The sequence below is a fragment of the Gallinula chloropus genome, assembly GCF_964237585.1.
Source record: "Gallinula chloropus genome assembly, chromosome: 1".
Taxonomy (NCBI): Eukaryota; Metazoa; Chordata; class Aves; order Gruiformes; family Rallidae; genus Gallinula; species Gallinula chloropus.
The window spans coordinates 128,228,629-128,253,758 of NC_140085.1; the positions used below are offsets into that span (position 1 = coordinate 128,228,629).

The window sequence follows — 25,130 nt, forward strand, 5'->3', positions numbered from 1 at the left end:
GTGCTAAGGCAATCAATGCCTTGTTCATCCCATGCTGGGCTGCCGTTCCCTGTGAGCTTGTTGCGTGAGGGCAGCTATACTGGGCGCATGCGGCCCGTGGCTCTGACCCCTTGAGCTCTGGTGACCTGGTTCCCACGCCGGCTGGCAAGGCTGCCTGTAGCCAGGGAGAACTGGGACCAGCCGGTGGCACCTGCAGCTGCCCAGGTGTCAGGGGAGGAGTTCAGCAAGCTCCTGACAGGGGTTGCTATTGCTCGGGGCGAGTTTCAGCTCAACCTCCTTGCGGGGCTGCTGCCTGAGGAAGCTGAGAGCTGCAGGGGCCCTGAGGAAAGGGGCCGGGGTCCGCAGCAGGACCCGACGGAGGGGTGGAAGGGAACAGCACACACTCAAAGCTACCGAAAGCAGAGAGTTGTGGATGAGCGTCCTCCTGAGCCAGAGGCAGAGAATGGTCGGTGGTGCTGCTTCCCCAAACCCCAGCCATGCGCGGCCTCCGTTAGGCTCCGGTAAGGGGCTTCTCTTCCAGGGGCACGCCCGGTCTCCCCGCGGCCGCCGGTGGGTGCCGGGGCCGGCCCGGCATCTGGCTGACACAGCGAGGGGCAGGGAGGTGCCAGTGGGAGAGGACACACCGCCGGGCGCGGGTCGGCGAGCGGGGCCGAGCCGGGCCGGTGGCTGTTTGCCGCCCTGGGCGCGCTCCCCCGCTCCCCCCGCGCTCCGCCGGGCCCGCAGGTGGCGGCGGAAGTGACGGCCGGCGCGGGGTGCCTGTCGTGGGGGAAGATGGCGCCTGCGGCCGTGCTAGGCAGCGCAGAAGGTAAACAAGTGTGAGCGGCGGGGGTGCGGGCGGGAGCGGCAGGGACCCTGGGGGTGAGGCCAGGCCGGGCAGAGCCGGGAGCGCCGGTACCCGGGCGGCGCGGCGGGGGGCGGCTCCCCACCTCCCCCTGAGCACGGACCGCGGGGAGGAGGGAGCCCAGAATCCCCCCCTTCCTCCGCCTCCTCCTCCCGGCTTTGCCTCAGCCATTGCCCCTCTCTTCAGCCCCCCGGCGCCTCCCTCCGCCGCCGCCCCCGCCGCCCCCGGCTTTATGTTACACAGAGGCCCCCCTCTCCGCCGGTCCAGCGGGAGGAGTCGCGTCTTCAGCGCCGCCGCTGCCGAGAGGTAGGTGCTTCCCGCAGCTGCCTCCCCCACCAAGCGCGGCCCGGGCCCCCTCCTGGCCTTCAGACACACTCCTCCCTCCGGCTCCGTCGGTCGAGGCAGGCGGGGGTGGCGGACTGGGTGCCCGCGGGCGCCGGGGATGGGGGTGGCGGCGGCGGGAGGCTCGCTGTAGCAGAAGTGGCGGGCATGGCCGGGCCGCTCCAGGCGGGTGCCGTGAGAAGCTTGCCTGCCCGTGCGGCCGTGGGTCGCGGCCCCGAGCCGGGAGCTGCAAGCTGCTCTGGTTGCACGTCTCTTAACTCCCAGCTTGCCTGCCCCGTTCGTCGGGGAGCTCGGCCTGCGAGCTATGGCTCACGGCTGAGTGCTGCTGTACGCGTCGGGTAGGCAAGCTGAAGTAGGTCATCCGAGTTCGTCCCCCGAAAATGGTCATTTTGCGTTCTTCCACGTTGGGGGAGAAACAAGTAACCGTGAGCACGAGCAGGCTGCTGCTGAGGAGCAGTACTGGAGCTTTGACATATTTGCTAAATACTTAAATGCAGCTTAAAAATTTCAAGTTGTTGGGGTGTGCTTGTTTATTTTATTTGGTTGGGGTTTTTTCTCTCCTTTAGAAGACTAGGGGAACCGTAATACTATTACTGGATAGAAGGGCAGAACTGCTGAAGTCTGGCTTCCTGTTGACTTCTTTGTTGTGTATACTTGTCCCTATGATAACGACCCAGCTCTTCCACCACAGTTGCCCTAGTTCGAACTCGGATGCCCTCAGCATACCATCGTGTGCCAGCATACTTTCTGTCTTTCCCTTCCAACACCTAGCCACCGTTTAATTTCTACCACATGTCCTATAAACTTTCCCACTGTCACTCATCTCCTTTCACTTTCCTTAATTATACCCTATGGCAGGTTTGGATCTACAAGTGTTGATTAGCCTTTCAGCAGGCAAAACAGAACGGATAACTGTTGAGCTCAGACTGGAGACAACAGATGTTTTTCATTTATTTAGCTGCCATTTGGGGGGAAAATTTGTAGAAATTTAATGTGATTGAGATTTCTGTCTTTCTGACAGATGAGCTTGACATGTGGCAGTGAAGCCAAAAGCTTGTGTCTTGAAAAAAAGACACAGTCTCATTAATTGAATTGTCTCAGAAGATGCTTGTAAGTATTAACTAAGTTGTCAATAAATATACAGATAATAAAAGGAGAATTGTAGGGACTAGTTTAGCATTTTTAATTAAGATTAAATTTAATTTTATTACTATGAATGCTACTTGTAACTTAATACCTTTTTATTATACTAAAAATGTACGTAACAGGAATCCAGACACTTTGGTACATAAAAATAGAATTAGGTTTTTGTTGTTAAGAAATACTTAACTACTTTTCTGCATAAAACACACTCTTATTTTCTTGATAAGTTCAAAATGAGAAATTTATTAATAATTTTTTCTTACATTTGGAGAAATTACTGTAGAAGCCACAAACATACGTGTTGGTGGAACATGGTATATGGAATCCTGTCCACTTTGAGAGCAGTGACAAATCTGTAGTTTTACGATACTACCATCATTTAAGTATTAGGTAATAGCGATACAAGTTTTTCTAGTTAATTCTCATTCTTATGGATACATTAAAAATATTATACTGGGCACCTGTTCTAGTATCAGTAAATTTAATTGCAAGAGCACTGAGCTGAGCTTGTTCTGTTTTTAGGAACATGTGTTCCTGTACAGGTGTAGCGATGCAAAGATCTTGTAGCCAAATGGCTTAAGCCAATTTAGTGTCTGGAAGTACAGTTGCATCATCCACGTAATGGGCTAATATGATGAGAAACTAATGTCTGTCTCACTGATGTTAATTCATGAGGCAGAATCGGAGTTTAGATTCAGTTAAACTGGTCAGGTAATTACTGCTGATGCATATGTCTGGCAGTCTTAAAATGTTTGTCAAGCATGTACTTTCATTAGAATCCTTTTGATAGTCATCCTGAAACTTGTTTTAAGGGCTGAGCTGGGGAGCAAGTGTTATTCTCTGGTGGCTATTGTTGTATACTGGGAAATTTCTGACATATAACCAATTAGCATTCATCTAAATTGAACATACGTTAAAACTATACTCTTCAACAGTATTTTAAGCCAAAATGGTTCTGATCTTCTGTGTGTGCACTTGTATTTTGGATTCTTCTGTACAGAAAGACGAAATTGGTTTATAGTATAAGTTTTTAGGAACAGAGTAATGTGAGATGAGAAACCTATCCATCATGAATGCTTGCATCTGCTTGAGTGAGAAGTTTCTCAGAAAGAAAACGGAACAGAATGCTCTCTCCTAGTGCTGTACTCTGTGAAGGTAGCTGAAGGCTACTCAGCGGGGTTCTAGCATACTTGGAGAGTGCCATCTAACCACACTGAGCTGAGACACAATCCCACTGAGTTTTAGTGTGTTTGGCATTAACTAGTTCTCATAATGCTTCTAGCATAGCCATAATGACCTCAGAGACAGCTGATGCATTATAAATATTGCTATTGTTGTTACAAACTGATGCAGATCACTCAGAGATAGCAATGTGGGTAGAGATTGTAAGAAGAGCTGTCGTGGTCAGATGCATACCCCTAAGAAACGCTTCATGCAGTGTGGACCCTAGTCTAGATTTCTGGCAGTCGGGTTCCTCTGACTGGCAGCGATTGGTAAGCTTCTAATATAAACCAGGGGTTTGGGCATTCTCAGCACAGATTAAGTGGTCTTTAACGTGAACCTACAGAGGTGTTTAATGTGAATTGTTTCCTGTAGGTAGCATGTTAATTATAAAAGATTTTGGATAAAACGCATACAAACTTGATGTGTTTCTTTGTTTCTGACATTTGCAATTGTTGTAACAATGGAAAGTTTTGGTATCTACTGGTTGTTGATCTGTGTCGCTTCTACTTTGTTCCTTCTCTTGCTGTTAGTGGGGAATTATGATGAAAAATGGTAGCTTGAACAGGGTTTAATGGCACTAGTGTCAAAGCGTGTAAACAAAGGTTTTATTTTGGAGATAAATTATTTATACTGTGTAACTGTGTATTTAAACACTCAAGGCATTCTCATTGCAGTACACTGTGTTCAGAGACCCAGTTTTTTGTGCCAAATGTGCAGTTGTGAATGTTTTGCTGACGTCTGCTGATGCCTGTGTGTATTGTATTTTCATACATGCGTATAACATTTGACTGTGGAGAAGGGTCGTCTTTGTGCAACGAAGTGTCTGTTTTAACAAAGTTAAGGTCAAAGAATTCTGCTCAAGGCAGTCTTTGCTATGCACCTCGCTAAATAAAGCATATGTAATGGTTTTAAAATTTGCATTTAAATACATGCATTTGATGGATGAAAGGAATGGGATAGATAAAACAGAGCTTAAATTCCAATGATCTGTTTCAGTGCTTTGTGTAACCAAAGTATGGTTCTGTATGTCTGGTGAAATCTGAAATGTTCAGGTAACTTCTAGATGCAGTGTTTTATTATGTGAAAACTTGTTTGGCTGTGTTCACATAGGTGCTTCCTCAGAACATGGGGTAGGTAGAATGAGCAGTACTTTGAAATCTGTAAGCAAAGGAACTTGCTGGCTCTGTCTCAGCATCTCAAATGAATTAAGGAACATCGGTAAAGGAAAGCAGAAGTCTGCCTTTCATCTGGTGTGCTAGAGTTGGTATTGTCAATACTTTCCTAGAACAATAGATTTCTATTCCAGAAGGTGTGTATAAGCTTATATATCACTTAAGCATGCTTATTTAAAGAACCCTTTTTCAGGAAGTCCTGCTTCTGGACAGATTTTTTTAAATCAAGCAGAGCATGATGTAAAAGCAGGTATTCCATAACTTCCTTTTCAGTAGCCTCTGCGTTTAGACTCCATTTCTTCTGCCTGTGACTGAGAGCCTCAGACACCCTGAGGAAAGAAGGTTTTCCTTGTTTAGCAAGAAAAAGCAGTCTGGAACAGGGTTTTCAGACTTTTATTACAGCTGCGGAATAAAGATGAGAAATCAGTGTTCCAAGTAAGTGCTTTTACAGTCACGGCAGAGTAGGCTCTGTAATGCATTGTGAGCTAAAAGAGGAAGAAATGTTAGAAAAAGCTAATAAGGTTAAGCATATTTCTCTTTTGGCTTTTCAACAGAGAACCTTCCTTCCTGCGCTGCATTATACTGATCAGCTCTAGTATGCACAGAACAATGCAGAATGTCAACTTAGATATTTTCTTCTTCCCCTCTTTATTGTTTATGCATTGAAATTTTTTTTGTTCCAGTTTTCTTACAGACCACTGTAGGCTACGTGCCTGCCTTGGGATTAAGTGTGCTATTGTGATTTGCATGGTTGAAGAAAATCTAACTTTGAATTTTGCATTTTTATTGAAAATATGATAAAAAAGATCGTTATGTTATTGTCCTCTGGGAAATAAGCTGTGGCATTTGAATAGTGCATAGAATTACATCTAAGATTGCAAGTCTGTGTGTGGGAGGAATGGCATAGCTCTGCTTTAGAAAAATGACTTCATTTGAGAATATTTTGTATTGCTTTTTTAATATTTGAACTACCACATTGCTGTTTGCTTCTGACTGAGGGTATTAGCTACAGAAATGAATATTTTTACCAGCTGGTCAAAATATACGTTTAACTATCAAGTTTCCAGATATCTGTGCTGGCCAATACATTTTTATGTTGTAAAGAGAAATATATGTGCTGATAATGTATATGGCTTTGTGCCAAAATGGGCGCTTACTCCTTTTATTTAATGCAGGAAGACAAGTAGTCTTTTGCTTTTCACTCGTAGAATTCTGAAGCTTCTTTAGATGGTGTAATGGAGGGAGTCTTATGGTTTTGTCTCTACTTAAATAATCCAGTAAGTGCAGTCTGATGTTGGGGAGGAAAAATATTTTGAGATTGAAAACGTAGATTTACTAAAAATAATATAATCAGGGACTTGAGAAGAAGGATTAAGTAAGTGACTTAACCCCCACCCTCCCCGATTTTGAAAACATTCTGAAATAATAATTTCAGAGTGGTGACCACTCTGTTACCATTGTAAAGTCTTGCTGCTGACTTATGGTTTAAATATAGTTCTACAGAATTTCCAGTTTTAGGGAGATGTGAAAACACTTAAAGGTGTTCCCTAAATGCAGGGTGGGGTTGTGGCGTTAATGTACTTTGCTGTTTCCTACCACATTATTTTTTTTATGGATTTAACATTGGAAGGATGGTAGCTTGTATATAATTGTTGTTGTGTGTGTGTTTGTCTTACTGCTATTTAATCAGAATTGAAAGGATGGTAGCAAACAAATACAGTTTAAAAAATGGTGCAGTCTCTGTGTAAAAGCAACCTGCTCACAGAATCACGGGCTGATTGAGGTTGGAAGAGACCTCTGGAGGTCAGCTGGCTCAACGCCCCTACTCAGCAGGGCCACCTACAGCCGGCTGGCCGGAACTCTCGCAGATACTGGGTTTTGGGGTTTGTGTATTATTTTGCTTTTGATCCTGATGAGGAACACTGTAGGTGCTCCTCTGGATTTAGTGCATTTACCCCATACCGTTTGTCTCCTCACTTGCCAGCTTTTCTTTTTGCTTCTTTGAGGGTAATGAAAGAGGCCTTTTAAAGCCATCCTATGTAAAAGTTAACTTCTGTCATTTTATTTGCAGAATATCTAGAATGTAATTGCTTTTCTCAAGTTAAAGGGAAAGACCCTAGGATGTGTTTGTAGCTTACTGGTACGGTTCTTCTGTCTTCACACATGCAGTATGTATTGCTTTGAAGAAATACCTTCTGTGACATCACTACCTGTGTGATGGGAGATTCCATTATTTGTTGCTTTGTTGCATATTTCGTACATGTTGCTTCATTTCTGAGTGGGTTTTTTTTTTCCCCAAAAAATATATTGTTGCGTTTTCTGTTCCTGTTACCCACTTGCAAATTCCAAACTGTGCTCTTCTGTCTTTTTTACTGATCTTAGAATTGAAGCTGAGCCCTGTGTCTTGGCTGGTCTCCTAAAGAAATGTAGTTTATACAGTTGTAGTGTTGGAGCGTCCTAGTAACTTCTTGTTGGTTTAAGTTGCTGTATATTTAATTAAAATGGGCAGCCAATTTAAAAGCAAGGGACCATTAAATCTCTTAAACGGGAAAGACTGAAATGATTCTTGCTAAATATCAGAGAACTTGAGATGGGGGAAGGGGAGTTACTAGTGTTCTATTGAAAGAAAAAAGAAATTAACATTAGGGTTTACTCTTTTGTTTTTAATATTGGACATCCAAATAAAAAGGACCATATTGAAAAGTCAGATGTCACGCTTCCTTGCCAGTTTGTTGCCTCTTTCTGAGGTGGTAAGGGTGAACTTATCCTTTCTTTTGCTGCTTTTATGTAAGAATTAGGAACAGCTAAGACAAGCATTTAATGATAATTTTTCTTTCTGGTAGGCATGTGTGCTGTGCTCAGGAATAAGGGGCTGACAAACTCCAGAGCAGTTTGCATTTTCTCTCTGTCCTCAGTGACATTGAGGGGAGTGTGCTATCATGGATACTGGCGACAAAGCAATTGGGTTGTCAGCTTTGTTCCCTTGCTACTGCTCTTACTTTCAGGAATTGGAATTTAGTCTTAAGGCTTTAATTTTCCTGAACACTCCCAGCATTAACTCTGTTGTGCACAGAACCTGTCAGCAGGCTTCAGCAGCTTGGGAGTGGTGGCAAGAAACAACCCACTCGCCATTTTAGTTTTGCATAGACAAAGAGTATCTCCATGTTGCATAGACATAGTATCTCCAGTCTTGTTTTCCAGGATGTGTGCTGATGAATTAAGGAGAAGGGATGATTACCTGTCAATGCAGACTAATAGAATACATTCCAGTTAAAATGGTAGCAGTCAGGATGTGGCGTTTGCAGAAGCGGGAATGACATGGTAACTGCTCTCTGAAGTTGTGAAACCTGGGCCAAACTAGAGTCACTTCTGGGTCCATATACTGCTGTGAAGTTCTGTAACGTTGACATTATCAGTTTTTCTAAATGTGTTTGTGTTACTTAGCTTTTCACGTACGTTATCAGTACCAAAATGTTATTAACCTTAATTATTAAAGAAAATTCAGAGTTAAATGCACAGGTAATAAGTGGATGAATGTTGTGGTGTAATTCTAAGGTGGGATAAAGTGAAACAAAAAAAGTTGACCCAATTCTAGTAGCAGATTAATGCCAAAGGGGGAAGATGTTACTCTCCTTCCCTGTTGCTGCTCACATGTGTTCTGCCCTCTCTATCAGATTGGTTCTTGTGCCTTTCCCCCTGCAGTGTTAAGTCAGAAGTTAGCTCACTGATACTGGTTTTGAGGATTTGTGTGTGCTAAGTGGTGGGCGTGTTTGTGACATTTGGGGGATGGGGTGGGTGGCCATGTCCTGTCCCCCTGGCCTTGGTTTAGTTTTCTGTCAGGTTTATGAGTTGAATTGGCTTTCAAGAGTTGTCCAGTGAGCCCCAGAAGTGGCTCAAAGTAGGCAGCAAGAGCTCAGACCCCAGAATGACAGAGAACAGAGTGTGCTGTTGCCCTTTGGCTGTGATAAATTGTTAGTCTAGTTCAAGCTGCCTTGTGCAACTTCATCCCATCTAAACCAAAGGAAGCTGAGTAAGATTGTGAAAAATTCCAGAATATTCAACAGATTTTGATATAAATTTTTATTGAATTTATTAACAGGGTAGGATCCTGTGAGTCTTTACAGACTTATTTACAGTTTGAATATAGCTTGCACATAAGTAACACTATCTGCAAATGTTCAAATACCTGATAAGCAATTAAGCTTCACTAAACCTAGTAAGGAGCATATTATTTATTGTGACCTAGTCTTGTCAGTACTTCCTGTTGCCTTAATATATATATATCTTACTAGTATACATCTCATCACTTAATCACTATAGTAAGAAACAAGGCAGGGGGAAGGGACTATGTTACAGGAGAAGTGAGACAAACAAACTTAAATACTATTTCTGAAAATGCTGTTTCCTATCAATAACTTTTGAGTAAATAGACATGTTTTTAAAGATACCAAGTTCTGGGGTTTGTGGAGTTGGTTTTTTTGGGGTTGCATTTTTTCTTTTTTTTCTTTTTTCTTTAAAAAATTTTTTTACATTATACCTTGTAGAGATTTACTGGAGTTTGTTTCTGAAGTTAAGAAAGTTTTGCTTCCTTTCTGAAACCTTTGATATTCAAGAGTGGGTGTTTTATTGCTTCCCTGAGTTAAATTCTTTAGAAAGGATTGAGGGGGAGATAGGAAGAAAACCATGGCAACCTTTTTAACATTGCATATTCATTATCTGACCACTAAGTAGCTTGGAGTGAGGAATAACTTTGGCAGTGTGCATAATTATTCTTGTTCATTACCCCTTGATTAAAATAAGAATATGGGGGAGGGGGGAGAAATATTTAAAGTTTGTGGGTTTATGTTGTTTCTTAAGTTGATTTTCAGCTGAAGAGAAAATTAAAAGGATGGTGAAGACTCTTAATAAAAGCAGTCTCAGTTAGGATTTATCTGGTCAGGAAGGGCTTGTGATATGTTATTAGAAAATACAATTTATTTTTATTTTTATTTATTTATTTTCTCTTCCCCCTAGGTGATTCATGGCAGGGGACGTGGAAGGGTTTAGCTCCTCCATCCATGACACCAGTGTCTCTGCTGGATTCAGAGCACTGTATGAGGAGGGATTGCTTCTTGATGTCACACTTGTCATTGAAGACCACCAATTTCAGGCCCATAAAGCACTGCTTGCCACCCAGAGTGATTACTTCAGGATTATGTTCACAGCTGATATGCGAGAACGAGATCAGGACAAAATCCATTTGAAAGGTCTGACAGCTACAGGCTTCAGTCATGTACTCCAATTCATGTACTATGGAACTATTGAACTGAGTATGAACACTGTTCATGAAATCCTTCAGGCCGCCATGTATGTCCAGCTTATAGAGGTGGTAAAATTTTGCTGCTCTTTTCTCTTAGCTAAAATCTGCTTAGAAAACTGTGCAGAGATTATGAGACTTCTGGATGATTTTGGTGTAAACATCGAAGGAGTCAGGGAAAAATTGGACTCCTTTCTGCTAGAGAATTTTGTGCCACTCATGTCCAGACCTGACTTCCTTTCATATCTGAGCTTTGAGAAGCTCATGTCCTACTTGGATAACGATCACCTGAGCAGGTTTCCAGAGATAGAGCTGTATGAAGCTGTTCAGGCCTGGCTGCGGCATGATCGAAGACGCTGGAGGCATACGGACACCATCATTCAGAACATCAGGTTTTGTTTGATGACACCATCCAGTGTTTTTGAGAAGGTTGGTGCATTTGAAAAGCAATAGACAGGATTCATCATTTAGCTAGGGCAGCATGCCATTAAATAGGTAAGAGCCAAACCTATTAGGAGGAACAAAAAGATAGCATATATTTTTCTAATAAACTCACAGAAGACAAACATCTAAAAGTATTGTCACCTGACTGTTAGACAATAGTATGTACAGTGGCTGAAGAACAGGTAGGTTTGCAATGCATTGTTTTTAATTGAATTCAGATGGAAAGGGCATTTTAAAATCAGGTCACTTGCATTAAGTTTTATTTCAGTTGTTGATGCTGTTTTCTACAAGTTGCTCCTTGCTTTCTAGAGGTTTTATAGCTGTGTGCAGTATGTAGGGCTTATGGCAATTGTTATCAATATAAAATGTAGTGACTGTAGATTTTGCGTGGTTTAAGTACAGATTTTTTTTATTTACAAATGAAAACTAGCATCCGCTGTTAAATCTGCAGGGTGGTTTTGTTGTTGTACTTTCAGAGCTTGTGCAGTTACACAGCAGTTGGAAGTTAAGTCCTGATCCTGCAAAGTTATGCATACATTTGGTTCTACACAAGGCACATAATACAATTAAAATTTATTGATGGTGTGAAATGTAATTATTTTCTCTTATCAGAGGAATCTTTGTAAAATGTGATCTAAAATTCAACTGAACACTCTCTTTCAACCTCTTAATACATAGAACTTGCTTTTTCTACTATTTCGTTGAAGCATAGACAAAAAGTGTTGGCTTCTAGTTCCTGCAAGTCTCTTCAATAGAAGAGAATTACAAAACTCTGTAAGCAGCTCTTTCACAGGCTCATAGCAATAAGAGTATTTAGGTTAGGAATTACTTAAACTGTGCTGGTTTGTTTTAATAATGTTAATTGTGTCATAAGACAGGCTACATGTGTATTTTTCACCTGTCAGTGAATTAATAGGAATTAAGGCCCTGTGTTTTTATTGGGCTTCTTTTACAAATTAATTTCCCATATATTTTTACTTTGGTATCTAGTGAATATACAGATAACATACTGTTCTTGGTGGTTCCAAGGGCTACTGGATCTTTTAAGCAGTAATTGTATTTTAAATTACGGAGCTATTAATTACTTCAGAGACTAGTGATATTTTGGGGTTTTGCCTGTGTGAATTGTGTAGAGGAAGTAATAAAACATAAAATATCTTTATAGTCCTATATTAGTCTGTAGATATAAACAAAATAAATACCTAAAGATCTTTTAGAACAGTTACGTAATGTTTACATTGGGTTAAAACTTTTCCAGCTAGTAAGAACTGAACTCTGCAAGATACTGTGTAGTGTCTTGTTTTCAGTAACACATTAACCTCATTATGACATCATTTAAGCCCTTCAGCGTGAAGCCAGTCAGCTTTCCTGAAGTGTTCTTGAGGTCAGTCTAGTAGGGTAAGGCATGTGAAAGAGTCCGTTTCAGCTCCTCAGGTGTTTGGCATACAAGTTCAAGCATCGAGCTGTCTTCAGTTCAGCTTCTGGAGGTGCAGGTGAAAAGGGTACGGGGGTCTTCAGCACTACATTCCGATACCACTTCTAGTGCTTGTTTTGGTATCAGCAGTATAAATCCTGCCTACACTGCTTCTCATGTTTCATCTTGCTGGCTACCAGGTGGCCAGAAGGGGTACAACTTAAGGAGAGAAGGAAGTTGTTTTGGGCATCCAGTTTATGTACCCACATGTAAAATCTTGATCTGTGGATACCTTTTCCATTAAGTGCATGTGGGAACAGGGAGAAGCCAGTGTGGGTTCGGAGGGAAGCACAGTTAGCTAAGTATGGCATTTGCTGCTGAAGTTAGGAATGTATTTGTGTTTTGCCCCAGCTAGAGAGCGTTGAGTAATCCAGCATGACAAGTGACAAAGGGCAACTGCAGTTGGAGCCAACATCAAAATACAGACCATGCTTTTTTTGTTGTTGTTTTAATAAAAGAAAGAGCATGTCTGTTGTTGTGGCAGTAACCAGAGGAAAACATTTCCTTTGTGTAGAAGAGGGGAAAGTGTTGGTAAAACAGCTTTTTTGGAGATCCACAAACAGAATTCACCCTTTTTCTGAAGCCAGCACATACGAAGTGCCTATGTGAATGTACCAAATACAACCAGAGGTTGACTCTCACGGTTCAGCAAACTCAGTATTCACTATACGCTGGCTGACTTGTCATATGTACTCTTATGTAATCTTTCTAACACGCATTTCTAAGATGCCTGTCATTGTAGTATATAAATAACTTACATAACTTTGCAAGTAAAGATACTTTTAGCTTCTTAAGCCATTCTATTTCTTACGTACTTAAAAAAAAAGATTTACAGTCTGAGTGGGATGGCTTGTCCTTTTTAAAAGGAATTGATGAGCAATTCTAGATTTATTCCTTGAGGCTGATACATGTTTAGAGTGAAGGTGCAGCCTGCTTGCTTACTCTGAAGTGTCCTGAAAGAACTGCTTCTGAAGTATGAATAGATCCTCTTTTTGTTCCTCAGTCCTTGGAATAGATGTAGATGTATGGCAGAAAATAGAGAGGTAAATGGAGTGAGGATTTGAGGAATAGTTAGAAAATAAAGGCAAAGTATATGGGGAAAAGCACAAGTCCCACTATTCATGCAATGTTTTCCTTTATTTGAAATGTATCCACTGCTCCATAAGTCTTGAAGATAGAGGGCATTTCTCTTAGGTCACTGAGTTCATCTCTCTGTTATTGTAGGCAATCATGTCATGATTTCCCTTCATACATTATTTAAGCTTCATTTAATTTCTGTGTACTACTTAGATTGTTGTTTTAAATCCTCTGTCCTTAAAATGGAGAAGTTGTGTTGGGTGTTTTAAAGCCCAGTCTGTAGGGCTGTATGGATAAATTCCCAGCTTAAACCAGAAACTTACTAACCAGTTACTACATGCATCTACTTCTGCTTTAGAGGTAGGATGAATAGCACATTATCTTTGAGTATATGTTTTCCTGTTCCTGGAATATAGGAGCTTTTGAGAAGATGTCATTGCAATTTTATGTTGTCATGACTTACGTTTGATAAATGTGTTGAATTTATCTTTTTTTTTTTTTCCTCATGTACCTCCATGTCTAGTAACTCATATGTTCCTCCTTTTACAACTTTGTATGCTAAAGCTTGCAATAAGAAGTGTCTAGTGGATGAGGTTAGTGGGGCCCTCATTAAATAGGTGCTGCAGATGATATTTTTGTCTAAAGCCTATTACTAACTTGGGCAGATTTGCTAGTGGTATTATGTGCTGGGCTCAATTAGAGATTAGATTTTAGTTGGATTCCAGCTTGATTGTGATAATTTTTCTTGCCAATTTCTGAAAAGGAACAACAAAATACTCAAATTGAGGGCATTGTCCTTGCTGCAGGGAGGCTGTGTTGTCTTGTCTTTATATGGTTAGGCTGAAAAAGCAGTATCATCATAGAATCACAGAATCAGAGGGGTTGGAAGGGACCTCAAGAGATCATCAGGTCCAACCTCCCTGCCAAAGCAGGCTCAGTAAGTGATTTGTAGCACTTCCAGAATAGCCCTTTGAAGCCCTATACTGCTACTGACCAGTTTTTGTGCTGGCCATGGGGCGTAAGAAACGACCCATGTTAGAAAAAGGGAAAATTAAGTGCAGCATCTTGTCTAACACTATGTATACTAATATTTGGTTGCAAAGTAGTTGTGGTTGCTGCTGGTTTAGAGACATACCTGTGACTTTTTCTCTATTTGACTGAATTTTGGTTTGGAGTAAGTGTTAACATTTTTATAATGTGTGTTTGACAGACTTATAACTGTGCTTAGAATATGGACAGAGATAGGTAGGTGTGAAATAAGAAGGATCCTAGTTAGTAGGATTGATGAATCTTTAGTGTTGATTCAGCTTAATCTCTTGAAAAATATCTTTTTTTCAAGTAAAAGGAAGAATTTTCTCTATATAATTCTGATACAAATGCCATCATTATTCAGTGAAAAGGTGTAGCATACCTTCTACATTCCTAATAAAGTTTGAGTGCATCTCATGTGCAAAAATGTCAAGTTTTGGGAAACTTAAGCATAATTTTATAACCTTTGAAATGTTTCTTTGATTCTGTGGCTGGAGATCATAGCCACATTATAAGATGTCCAGATTTTTCTGTGGGTTTTTACCGGTTCTAGAGGAAGAACCAAGCTTATACTTATCCTGTATAATAATGTGTTAGGATTTAGCTACCAGGTATACAACTAACAGTGTTTTAATATGTACACTTCAAAAGTAGCCTTTATGTTTTCTAACATTTTCTCCTAAGAGCCCAAGAACAAAAATACAAATATAGCAATAGCTGTAAATGGCATCTGAGTAAAAACCAAACCAAAGCCAAACTCTGTACCAAAATCATGCTCATGTTACAGAACATCTACCTTGCATTTAATTGTTCTTCCTGCAGCTTATTAATTTGCTTAATTTTTTTAAGGGGGAGGGAATATGGTGAAAAAATCATGGGAATCACTTTTCAAATTAAAAACAAATGACTTAGACTTTAGCCTTTACTTTTTCATAGAATATAGATGGAAAATTCTGAAACTTGCATAGCTACTGCAGCTAGAAAAGCAGAAAAAAACCAGGCAGTGATTAATGGCTGCATTCATTTGAAAAGCCAGCTGTTTTTACTGAGCATTTCACTGATGCAAAATGAAGAAGCTTCCGTTTGGAGCTGGAGGAATGGTGTTGATTTTGGTGAAGTCTTGATAGTTTTGGTATTGAGTACCTAGGGGGTGAGAAGTGGATATTTTAGTATTTTTTTATCATTGTTAATGAAATGATATGTTTGGTTTTTTAGTACTGTCTATGTAGCTGAAAGTCCAACTGGGACCCACTGTAGCTAATGGATGATCCAGTGAGGTAGTTCTTAGGAGAGTTCTTTGCGGAGCTCTTGCATTAATGCTGTGACCAGGGACTACCTCTGTAAGAAGACTTTTGTCCAGAAAACTGAAGAGAAAGAATGTAAAAAGTCATGACCAAAGTCTTAGCACTTGGATTAAGTTCCTTTTTTTTTTTTTTTTTTTTTTTTTTTTTTTTTTTTACAATAAGATGAGGGTTGGTGAGGAAATCCAACTTACTTGAGACCCTTTGGAAAGGTTCACAGATTCACAGAATTGTAGGGGTTGGAAGGGATCTCCAGAGATCATAGAGTCCAAACACCCTGCCAAAGCAGGTTCCCTAGGACAGGTTGCACAGGTAATAGCATAATTGTCTTTCTTTAAACTTTAAAAATGCTATGAAGCATTTATATATATTAATCAATTCAGAATTGATTATGCATTCTTAAGAAGGAAGATTTGTTTAACTTCAAAGTTCATCATGGCTAGTGTACATTTTCATCTGTTTCAGATATTTTGCAGAAACTTGTGAGTGTTCTCCCTATTTGAGCATGTTGGTAATAAGATGCATATTCCTTCTAGAGTTTCTTCATTTGAACTTAACAGGAAAATTTGTCAGTTGGTAAGCACTTAGACATTTCTTGATCAACTCCTTGTTTCTACTTATGGGTAATGGCAGCAGTCTACTTTTGAATGCTGAAGGATTTCCTGCAGTGCACATTGGGTGTCAGACAGCAGTTCCCACAAAAGGTTTGCTGAGGGACATGTTCTTTAATCTACTAAAACTAAAATGTATCCACAGATGTGTCTTAATACCTAAATGCCTAAATTTGACTGCTTGCTTCTCTTCTTTGATAATACAAGTAATTAAAAGTGTTGTAACATTATTCAGAAGTGTAGGTGTTTGGAGTGTTTTCCTTACTATGGGCTAAACAGGACTTCCAAGTGATTCTAGAAGATGTCACACAGTGAGTGTGTGGAAGTGGGTAAACTGACCTACATTTCTTTTGTCTTCGTTTGCATCAAGCAAGCATGAGCAGTCTGTGCTTTGATACAGGCATATCCTGGCATTCACCACAGACCACCGTTTGAGCGTGGTACATCTGAGATGTACAGTTCCAGCGTGGCAGAGATTGTGCTGGTGAAAGGTGGAAAGCCAGAAGCACAGGTATTTTTCCTCAATAGTGAAGTCTAGGAAGCATCCAGCTACCTTCTGTTCCCAGAATTTATATAGTCTTATCACTTGGGTTTGGTTTTTTGTGGGTTTTGGTTTTTGTAGTCTTTTTTTTTGCTCCTGGTGTTGTAATAATTCCTAATTCTTACGTATTTTCATGTTCATCTCTTCAAGATTGTGCTCATAGGCAGCTTCCCCACAAACCTCAGTCTGAAAGAATTGTATGTAACTGGTAGTTGCATTTGTTTCTTGATGTATTTCTGGCTCAAGGAAAGAGATTGAGGCTTTGCTTTGGTGTTGGTGCCTTTGTCAAGATAAGTAGTAGTAAACTACTAACATCAGTTCCCTGGTCTTGAGATTCTGTCTCTGAAATTAGAGATATTCCTTGTTGCCTTTTGTATGCTCTTGTGGGGTGAGATTTAAGTTATGTGAAGGAGTGGTGAGGATATATAAGGTTTATTTTAATTCTAGCTTCTGGCTGGCATTTCAATTTCTAGATCTAAAGACAGAGTTGTAAATGTTGAGGGGGAAAGAAAAAAAATGCATTTTCCATCTCTGTCAGGCTGTTCTGGCACGCTTCACGTTGTAAGCATGTTGATCCTGTTGTGTCTCCCATAATCATCCAAGAAAATTTGAAATGCATATAGGTGTAACAAGAATAATTTATCTTTCTGTTAAATTCAAAAGATGATAGCTCTGGTTTGGGAATGCATGAGATAATTGGTTTGGTTAACAGTTTGAAAGTCACTTCTAAGGATAAAGTAACTCACCCGTGATTTGTCTTTATTCTAACTTCCTCTTTCATTTTTTGTAATCTTTAAGGCTTTCTATGTTTCACTCTTTTCCTGTGCTGTGTTTCTTCATACAACCCCTCCTGCAGCATATTTTCTGGAATTTCTGTTCAGTCTTGTCAGGCAAGATATATTCTAACAAATGCTACATAAACACATCTCCTGTGTACGTGTGATACATTCTTTATTTGCAATAAGAAAATAGATCTGTTATTCCCTAGAAGAGTTGGGCTCACTGTGGGTATTGTAGAAGCACTATACCTAAGTAAACCTGTTTGTTCCATCATTAACCCCAGTAAAAATGGTAGAAAGAAGTTGTATATTGTCCCAGAAATAATACATGCAATCTGCATGTGACCATCCTCTTTTTTTTTCCCCACTTTATTTTGAGAAATTCAACTTCAATTGGAAAAAGTGTAAATAAAAATATCAGATCACTGTAACTCTTGACCTATACAGTGCTTTTTTTTTTTTTTTTTTTTTTACAATGGTAGGTTAGTATTCAGGAGTTTTTAAAAATCTGGTGCATAAAACAGTCTCAAAATCTGTGTGAATCATGTCATAGAATCACAGAATCTTTAAGGTTGGAAGAAATCTCTAAGATCATCACATCCAACTGTCTGTCCAATACCATCATGTCAACCACACCACATCCTAGACTGCCACATCTACATGTTTTTTGAACACCTCCAGGGATGGTGACACCACCACCTCCCTGAGCAGCCAGTTCCAGTGCCTGACAACTCTTTCAGTGAAGAAATTTTTCCTAATATTCAATCTAAAACTCCCATGGCACTACTTGAGGCCATGTGCTCTCCTCACTTGGGAGAAGAGACCAAACCTGACCTGGCTGCAACCTCCTTTCAGGGAGCTGTAGAGAGCCATAAAGTCTCCCCTCAGCCTCCATTTCTCCAGGCTCCCTCAGCCGCTCCTCATAAGACCTGTGCTTCAATAACAGTTCAAAAGAATTAAAAAAATATTTATCTGACAGCAGAATGTCTTAATTAGTGTAGCAAGAACAGAAATGATTGACAGAAAGCTAACAAAATTGGAATAGTACATGTTTGTGCAACGAGCAGCTACTTTATTCACAAGGTGTAAAGAACTTCAGTTTCCAGACTGCTTTTTGTCTGTGTGAGAATTTACACCACAGCCCCTTAGGTAAGTAGTGGTACAGACTTTTGTCCCTTGGGACAGGGAATAGGAGGAGGTGGGGGAAACAGATCCTGCAAAATAGTGGCTTCTGATGGTAACTTATGGTCGCTTTGGAATTTCAGAGTGGCCTGACATTTCTTCAGAGAACTGCTTCTCTTTCTGGAGCTGGCGGGAGCTAAAGGCATTTGGAGTGTTTGAAAGCAATCCAGCTTTACGTGAAAGAAACTGGGACTTAGGATCATCTGGTAGAGGATTTATGGATCTGGCAATATCTAGCAAGTTTTTATTTGGTTTAGAAGTGTAATTCAGAATGCTATGTTAAACCGGACAGTACAGGGAGAGTAAATCCTCTTTGAAGAGAATCACATGGTGACCTGAGGGCTTCCTGGAGCTAGGTTACTTAAAATGTTCAGGAATTCTCGGGGCCAGTCTCAGGAGCTTAAATTAGCTGAGATATAGTAGGAAGGGTCCTGGAAAAGTAAATTCTTACAATTTCTCCTTTGCCTCCACCTCCAAGAAAACTGAGCAGGGATAGCTGTTTTCAAATCGAGAGAGCACCGAGAAGGAGCACTTCACTAGTATGTGGTACTTCAGAGGCTGTAACTCTCACCTGGGAAGCTCAAACCTACCTCTGCAACTTACTAAATAAATGCACAGCCAAAGGATTATAGATTGAGATGTTTCCCTCATGTTAAAGGCATTTGTTAACAGCTGGAGACTCGCAGAGCAGAAACCATACGGCAAGCGTCATGATGAGTGGTTAGGGTGAACATCACGTGTTCTGAAGGAAGAGGGTTGGGTACCTTTCCTTCCCACCCCAATTAAATAGCCCTGCAGAGCACAGCCTAGCACTTGGGAATACCAGCTTGAGCTTGGCTGTGAGAATTCAGCAGAGATGAGACTAGAGCAGACCTTTGTAAACGCAGAATGCTTGTGTAGAATGTTTTACAAAACAGCACGGTTTTATTTAGGCTCTTAGTGGCTTGAGCAGAAGGTGAGCAGGCTCTTTTTTGGGAGAAGGAATAATTATTTTGAGGCTTTGGGGTTTCAGTTGTGCCTAATTCTGGCTTAAGTTCTGCATGTGAGTATTCTGCTGAAAATGTTAGTCACTGCTGTTAATCACTAAATTGCCTCTGCATTTTGGATAACAGTGTATTAGCTTAACCCTCCATGCACAAATTCAATTGCTCTCAAGATTGCCTGAATGAAACTAAGTAAAATAATCTTCTACTGACACATAGTCATTTAGGTTTTCTGGATTGTTTCAGTCAGAATTTTAATATCTTTTAAATGTATTCATAGGTAAAAACATCAGAGTTTTATCGATACTCCCGGCAGCTGCGACATGAGGTTGACCAAGCCATGAATTACTTTCATAGCGTTCACCAACAGCCTTTGATGGAAATGAAATCGAACAAAATTCGTTCTGCCAAACCCCAGACTGCAGTATTTAGAGGAATGATAGGACACAGTATGGTAAACAGTAAAATTCTTCTCTTGCACAAACCGAGGGTCTGGTGGGAACTAGAGGGTCCTCAAGTACCTTTGCGACCAGACTGCCTTGCCATTGTGAATAACTTTGTGTTCCTGTTAGGTGGGGAAGAACTGGGGCCAGATGGTGAGTTTCATGCTTCATCCAAAGTGTTTAGATATGACCCAAGACAGAACACTTGGTTACGAATGGCAGACATGTCTGTTCCACGTTCTGAGTTTGCTGTTGGAGTTATTGGGAGGTATGTGTATGCAGTGGCTGGGAGAACCAGGGACGAGACCTTTTACTCAACCGAACGGTATGATATTACTGAAGATAAATGGGAGTTTGTGGATCCCTACCCGGTCAATAAATACGGACACGAAGGGACTGTGCTTGGTAAGAAGTTATATATCACTGGTGGAATCACTTCGTCGTCAACTTCTAAGCAAGTGTGTGTGTTTGATCCCAGTAAAGAAGGGACAGTGGAGCAGCGAACAAGGAGAACTCAAGTGGTCACTAACTGTTGGGAGAACAAATGCAAAATGAATTATGCAAGATGCTTTCACAAAATGATTTCCTATAATGGTAAGCTTTATGTCTTTGGTGGTGTCTGTGTGATCCTGAGGGCCTCCTTTGAATCTCAAGGATGTCCTTCTACGGAGGTTTATGACCCAGATACTGATCAATGGACTATATTGGCGTCTATGCCAATTGGTAGGAGTGGTCACGGTGTAGCTGTTCTGGACAAACAGATAATGGTTCTTGGAGGCCTTTGTTACAATGGTCATTACAGCGATTCCATTCTCACCTTTGATCCAGAGGAGAACAAATGGAAAGAAGACGAATATCCAAGGATGCCATGCAAGCTGGATGGCTTACAAGTCTGCAGCTTGCACTTTCCAGAGTATGTTTTGGAGCACGTTAGACGATGCAGCTGAAACAGAGTTGAACGACTCAATGACACAAAACAAAAGCTAAACCGAATCTGTTAAAAACCACAGACCAGTTGAATCCTCCAGAGACGTTTGTTACCTTGTGTGTAAGAACAACTGCTAAACACTTAAGGGAAACAGGATGTACAGGCAGAGTACTTACCGAGTTTATTAGAAAAGCCAATAGTTGGTCTGATACTGTAAAAGCTTTGGGGTTTTTTTAACAAACATAATTGTAAGTAGGGGAAAGAAAAATATATTTTTGAGTGTATTATTTTTTTGGTAACATGTCCACAATACCTTCTTTTTTTTCTTTCTTTTTTTTTCATGTTCATTTTACACTATGCTTCTGAGATCAGTTGAGTTTAACAAAACATTTGTGGAAGGAGGAGAGACTTGTCTTTCATTTTTCTTATTGATCATCAAAAATAAAGCTTGCCATCTGTACTAGGGTACGACCAGGCTTTAAAGAACAAAACTTTTCTGTATTTTATGTTGTCTTTTGGATGGTTTTCCCATTAGTCGCAGAGTATTCTCAAATCTGCTGGGTGTTTTTGTTTTCCCTTATATATGTTGAAGAATGGTCTTAACCCCTTTGCATGCCCTTTTTCCTGGTTTTGTATAGTAGTACCAGTAAGTCTGCCAAAATGCAAAATACGCATTTTCTACCAAATTGAAAATGAAACATTTTTCTATTGAAAACACTATTTCTATGCTGCCTTCTATTGTCTGCGTTGTGTTTGTTGGTGAGTAAATAATAAATGCACACACACTCATACACTGTAAAAATTATATATAAGTCCATCTTTTTATGTGCAGTTACAATGTCATATTTCAACTAGTGCACAGATTCAGCCATAGCTGTTAAATTTAAGGTATAGTGCTATCCTTTAATGAGCTAAATAATTCAACGTTCTTAAATAACTGGAGGCCTCATTTGGTATCAAAGTATCTTTAGTGTATACTGATTGAGTCACTAACTTCAAACTCTTTATATCAATGCTCCGTAGTGAACTGTTGATAATTCTTTATTTTATAAATTATTTCTTAAAACACATCTTACTTGAGTTTCTTTTATGTTTGAATCTGCTGCCCAGTCCTCTTTTTTATGAAAATGGAAAATGTCAATAAGCAAATGCTCAGTGCTGCTTTGACCCAGAGTTATTTTTAGAACTGGATAAACTATAGTTTATTCTCAGTACTCTGCTTGAACTTGTACTTCAGTACGAGGATTTTGTTTGTACTCGAAGTGGTATAATATTGCTGTTACTTTAATTATTGACTGCTATGAACTACTGTGTTTTGAAAGCGTGGAGTTAGGTGGTTGGATGGATGGGTAGTACCACTTGCTTTTACGAAGACACCTACACGACTAGAGCTGCTGACCTCGGAGTGCCTGAACTGAGAGGTGTGGTCCAGGAGGGCTTCCAATAACTCCACTCTATTAACTTGCAGATATTACTGATAGTAGGTTGGTAAGAATTACCTGCCAAGACCTAACTAGTAACAGTAATTACATTCTGATGATATTTAATGATGTGAAACTAGCCATTTCTAGGAGGGATTTGGAGAAGTTGAAGGCTCACACTTGGTTCAGATGTGTAGGAGCAAAATGCTGAAACACGCACCTGTGTCTTGTGTAAAATCTTAGGCTGCTCTGTTTCGCTCTAAGCAATAGACTTGACTCTATATGCAGCCATGCAAAACCACTTCCTTCAGCATCTTCCAGTCAGAAATCACTGTAGAAAAGGAATGTACAGTACTCAGGGAGTTTGAAAGAATGCACTTACAAAGGGACCAAAATCACCCTAAATTTCCTATGCTAAAATCACCCCTGCTTGCCTAAACTAAGTATGAAATAAATGGTAAAAGTTAAAACAAGATGTAAAACTCTTCATACTTATAGGTTGATTTTTTTGTAGTAATTACATTCTTGGCTGAGATGTCAGAATTTGGAGCTGTATGGCAAGTTGGTGGGTTTTATTATTATTTTTAAATTGGAGATGATTTATTGATAGACTATTTTCTTCATGTTTTGACAGAGAGAACGCATGCCATCATAGCTGTGGTGAGAAGTAGCTTACAACAGTAGTGACTGGACCAAAAACTGATTCAGCCTTCTGATGCAAACTAGTTTGCAGTTAAATTTCTGTCTCTATTGTAATCAAAATTTAGTTTACTGAATAAGAAATCTAATTTACTTTCTAAATAGCTTAACTTAAAGCCAGCGTGGCTTACACTAAAACCTCAGTGTCACTGTGAGGCTTGTGCATACATCACCCTGCATGGGTGCAGAGATTAACGTGACTCCAGTAGGTGCTGGCTGTGTGAAAGTAAAAAGTTTCTACTGCATGTAGGTCATGGAAAATTGGGGCACAAGAAGAAAACAAAGGGGGGGGTTGAAAATTGTTTTATTGTTTTTGTCACCAGCTCATTTCTCGGTAAGTTTATGGGCAGCGAAAACTAGTGCTGCTGGAGTAGGCTGTCATGGGCATGTGTATCTAGGGCCAGTCTGGGGAACGGACATGGTTCTGGGTATCTGGTCTCCTGTGATTCAGGTGTAGTGAAGAAACACATCCAAGACTTGACTAAAAATAACAGTGAGGATGGGTGTGTCTCAACCCCATGTGTCTTTAAGTCTGTATACAAGCAGCTTCGGAAGTTGTGTGCACTACGCAGCTGCCAGTAAGTTCACCGGTGAGTACTGCCGCTTGAAACACGAAGAACCAGGTGATCTCTAGGTGCTCTCTGTTGAGTCCATATCTATCTTCAGGTGCCCAGTTCTGAAAGATCTCGTTCAGGTTTGTAATAGTAATAGTTTTGTTAAATTCTAACTTGATCTGGGAAGTTGTGCCTCTGTTGAGAAAGCTGGATGTAACCTTTCCAACATTAGGAATGATTGGAATTTGCTTGGGTTTAGAACGTGTGTGGGTATGCAAGAATATTTTGTTAATTTACATTTCTATCATGCTTTTTATTGTTTCAAACACAGAATATAAAGCTAGGTTATGTTCTCTTTCCCATTGCAGTGGAAGGTGGTTACTTTTGTTGCTGTATATATCAGAGGGATTTTTTTTTTTATTGAAAGTTTTTGTTTGTGTTTGCTTTTAGTATTTAGCTCCAGATAATTGAGTCTTGAAATAAAAACAAAACTGAAGTGGCTAATTGCCTATTACTATGAAATTTTGAGTATTGTGATGAGATTAATAGGAGTTTTAAAAACACTTAAATGCCCCTTCAGTTGTCAAGGAAAAGGTAAGTAACTGTCTTTTGGTAAGTTTGGGAGGCTTTCTTCTTCTAATCCCACCCCAATCTAATGGAATACCAGCAAACCCAATCTCACCTGCATACTTAAAGCAGTTCATGTGTTAAATTTTTAAACAGCAAGCACACTTGCCTTTTCTTGAAAAGGTGGACATAGTGAGTTACAGTCTAGGGTTTGAGGGGTTTGTTTGTGGTTTTTTACATTTATAACAAGAAACGTATCAGCTGCATGTCTTAATTTAGCAACTAGCTCCAAGAGGAAATGTTTGTTCTCAAATGAAGGGACAAAAGGCATAGTGCTCCTGTCAAGGGGTCAGACACTGCCTGTTCTCATTCCACATGCTGCTATGTCTGTTCTTAGGGGACAGATGATTTTTTTGTTTGGTTGTTTCCCCAAAGTACCACGTAAGGAAACTATTAGCTCGTTGTTCCTCACGGAGTGCTGGTAGTAGTCTCATAGTGGGAGGTATTAGGTGGCAAAAAACACTGTGGATTTTTGTTTCTTTCCTCACAGATTGAGCTGAAGAAAGGCAGTACTTGATTTTTTTTTTTTGCAAAGCTGTTTTAGAAAGCTTTGCTAGCGAGAGGGGCCAGTGGCAGCACACGAGCTACCTGGCAACCTGCACTCATGTTCCTTTCTTTTGCTGCCCTACTTTCTGCGGTATGATAGCGGTCCTGCTGGCGTGAGCTCTGAGGGGTTGTGACTTCCCTATTTCTCTGCTCTCTGAGATGTGCAGCCATTTTTTTTCTTGAGGACCTCCTGCCTTACGAACCCCAAGTGCTGCGTTGTTTTGTGCTGCTAATACGGTGACTACTTGAATCAGGGACAAAGCTTCACTTGACACTCAGGAAGCAAAGGATAAAATCCAGCAGGTACAAATTCAAATCGGTTTAAAAAGAAAACCAGTGCTTAGCTCATTATGTCCATCCTTTTGCAAAAGGAGGGTGAGCATTCTGGGGAGATGGCTAATGGCTATTTAAAAATAAACTTCAGGCTTGCATCAGCATTTATACGACAAAGTCTTTTTAGAAGTGGTCATGTT

At 40.4% G+C, this 25,130-nt stretch overlaps 1 protein-coding gene across 1 annotated transcript; it reads left to right on the forward strand.

Annotated features, from left to right (window-relative positions):
- The first annotated feature begins 787 nt into the window (after positions 1-787).
- Positions 788-21,583, forward strand: KLHL15 (kelch like family member 15). Its single transcript, XM_084277506.1, has 3 exons — positions 788-805; positions 9,736-10,447; positions 19,720-21,583. Exons 2-3 carry the CDS (start codon positions 9,743-9,745, stop codon positions 20,827-20,829), a joined length of 1,815 nt encoding a protein of 604 aa, XP_084133632.1. The 5' UTR covers positions 788-805; positions 9,736-9,742; the 3' UTR covers positions 20,830-21,583.
- The last annotated feature ends 3,547 nt before the right edge of the window (positions 21,584-25,130 follow it).

What these genes read in the sequence shown, in the direction of transcription:
- KLHL15 (XM_084277506.1), top strand. Translation starts at nt 9,743, where the DNA reads ATGGCAGGGGACGTGGAAGGGTTTAGCTCCTCCATCCATGACACCAGT. An exon ending in CATCCAGTGTTTTTGAGAAG is followed by an intron (nt 10,448 to 19,719) that starts GTTGGTGCATTT and finishes ATGTATTCATAG; the next exon opens with GTAAAAACATCAGAGTTTTA.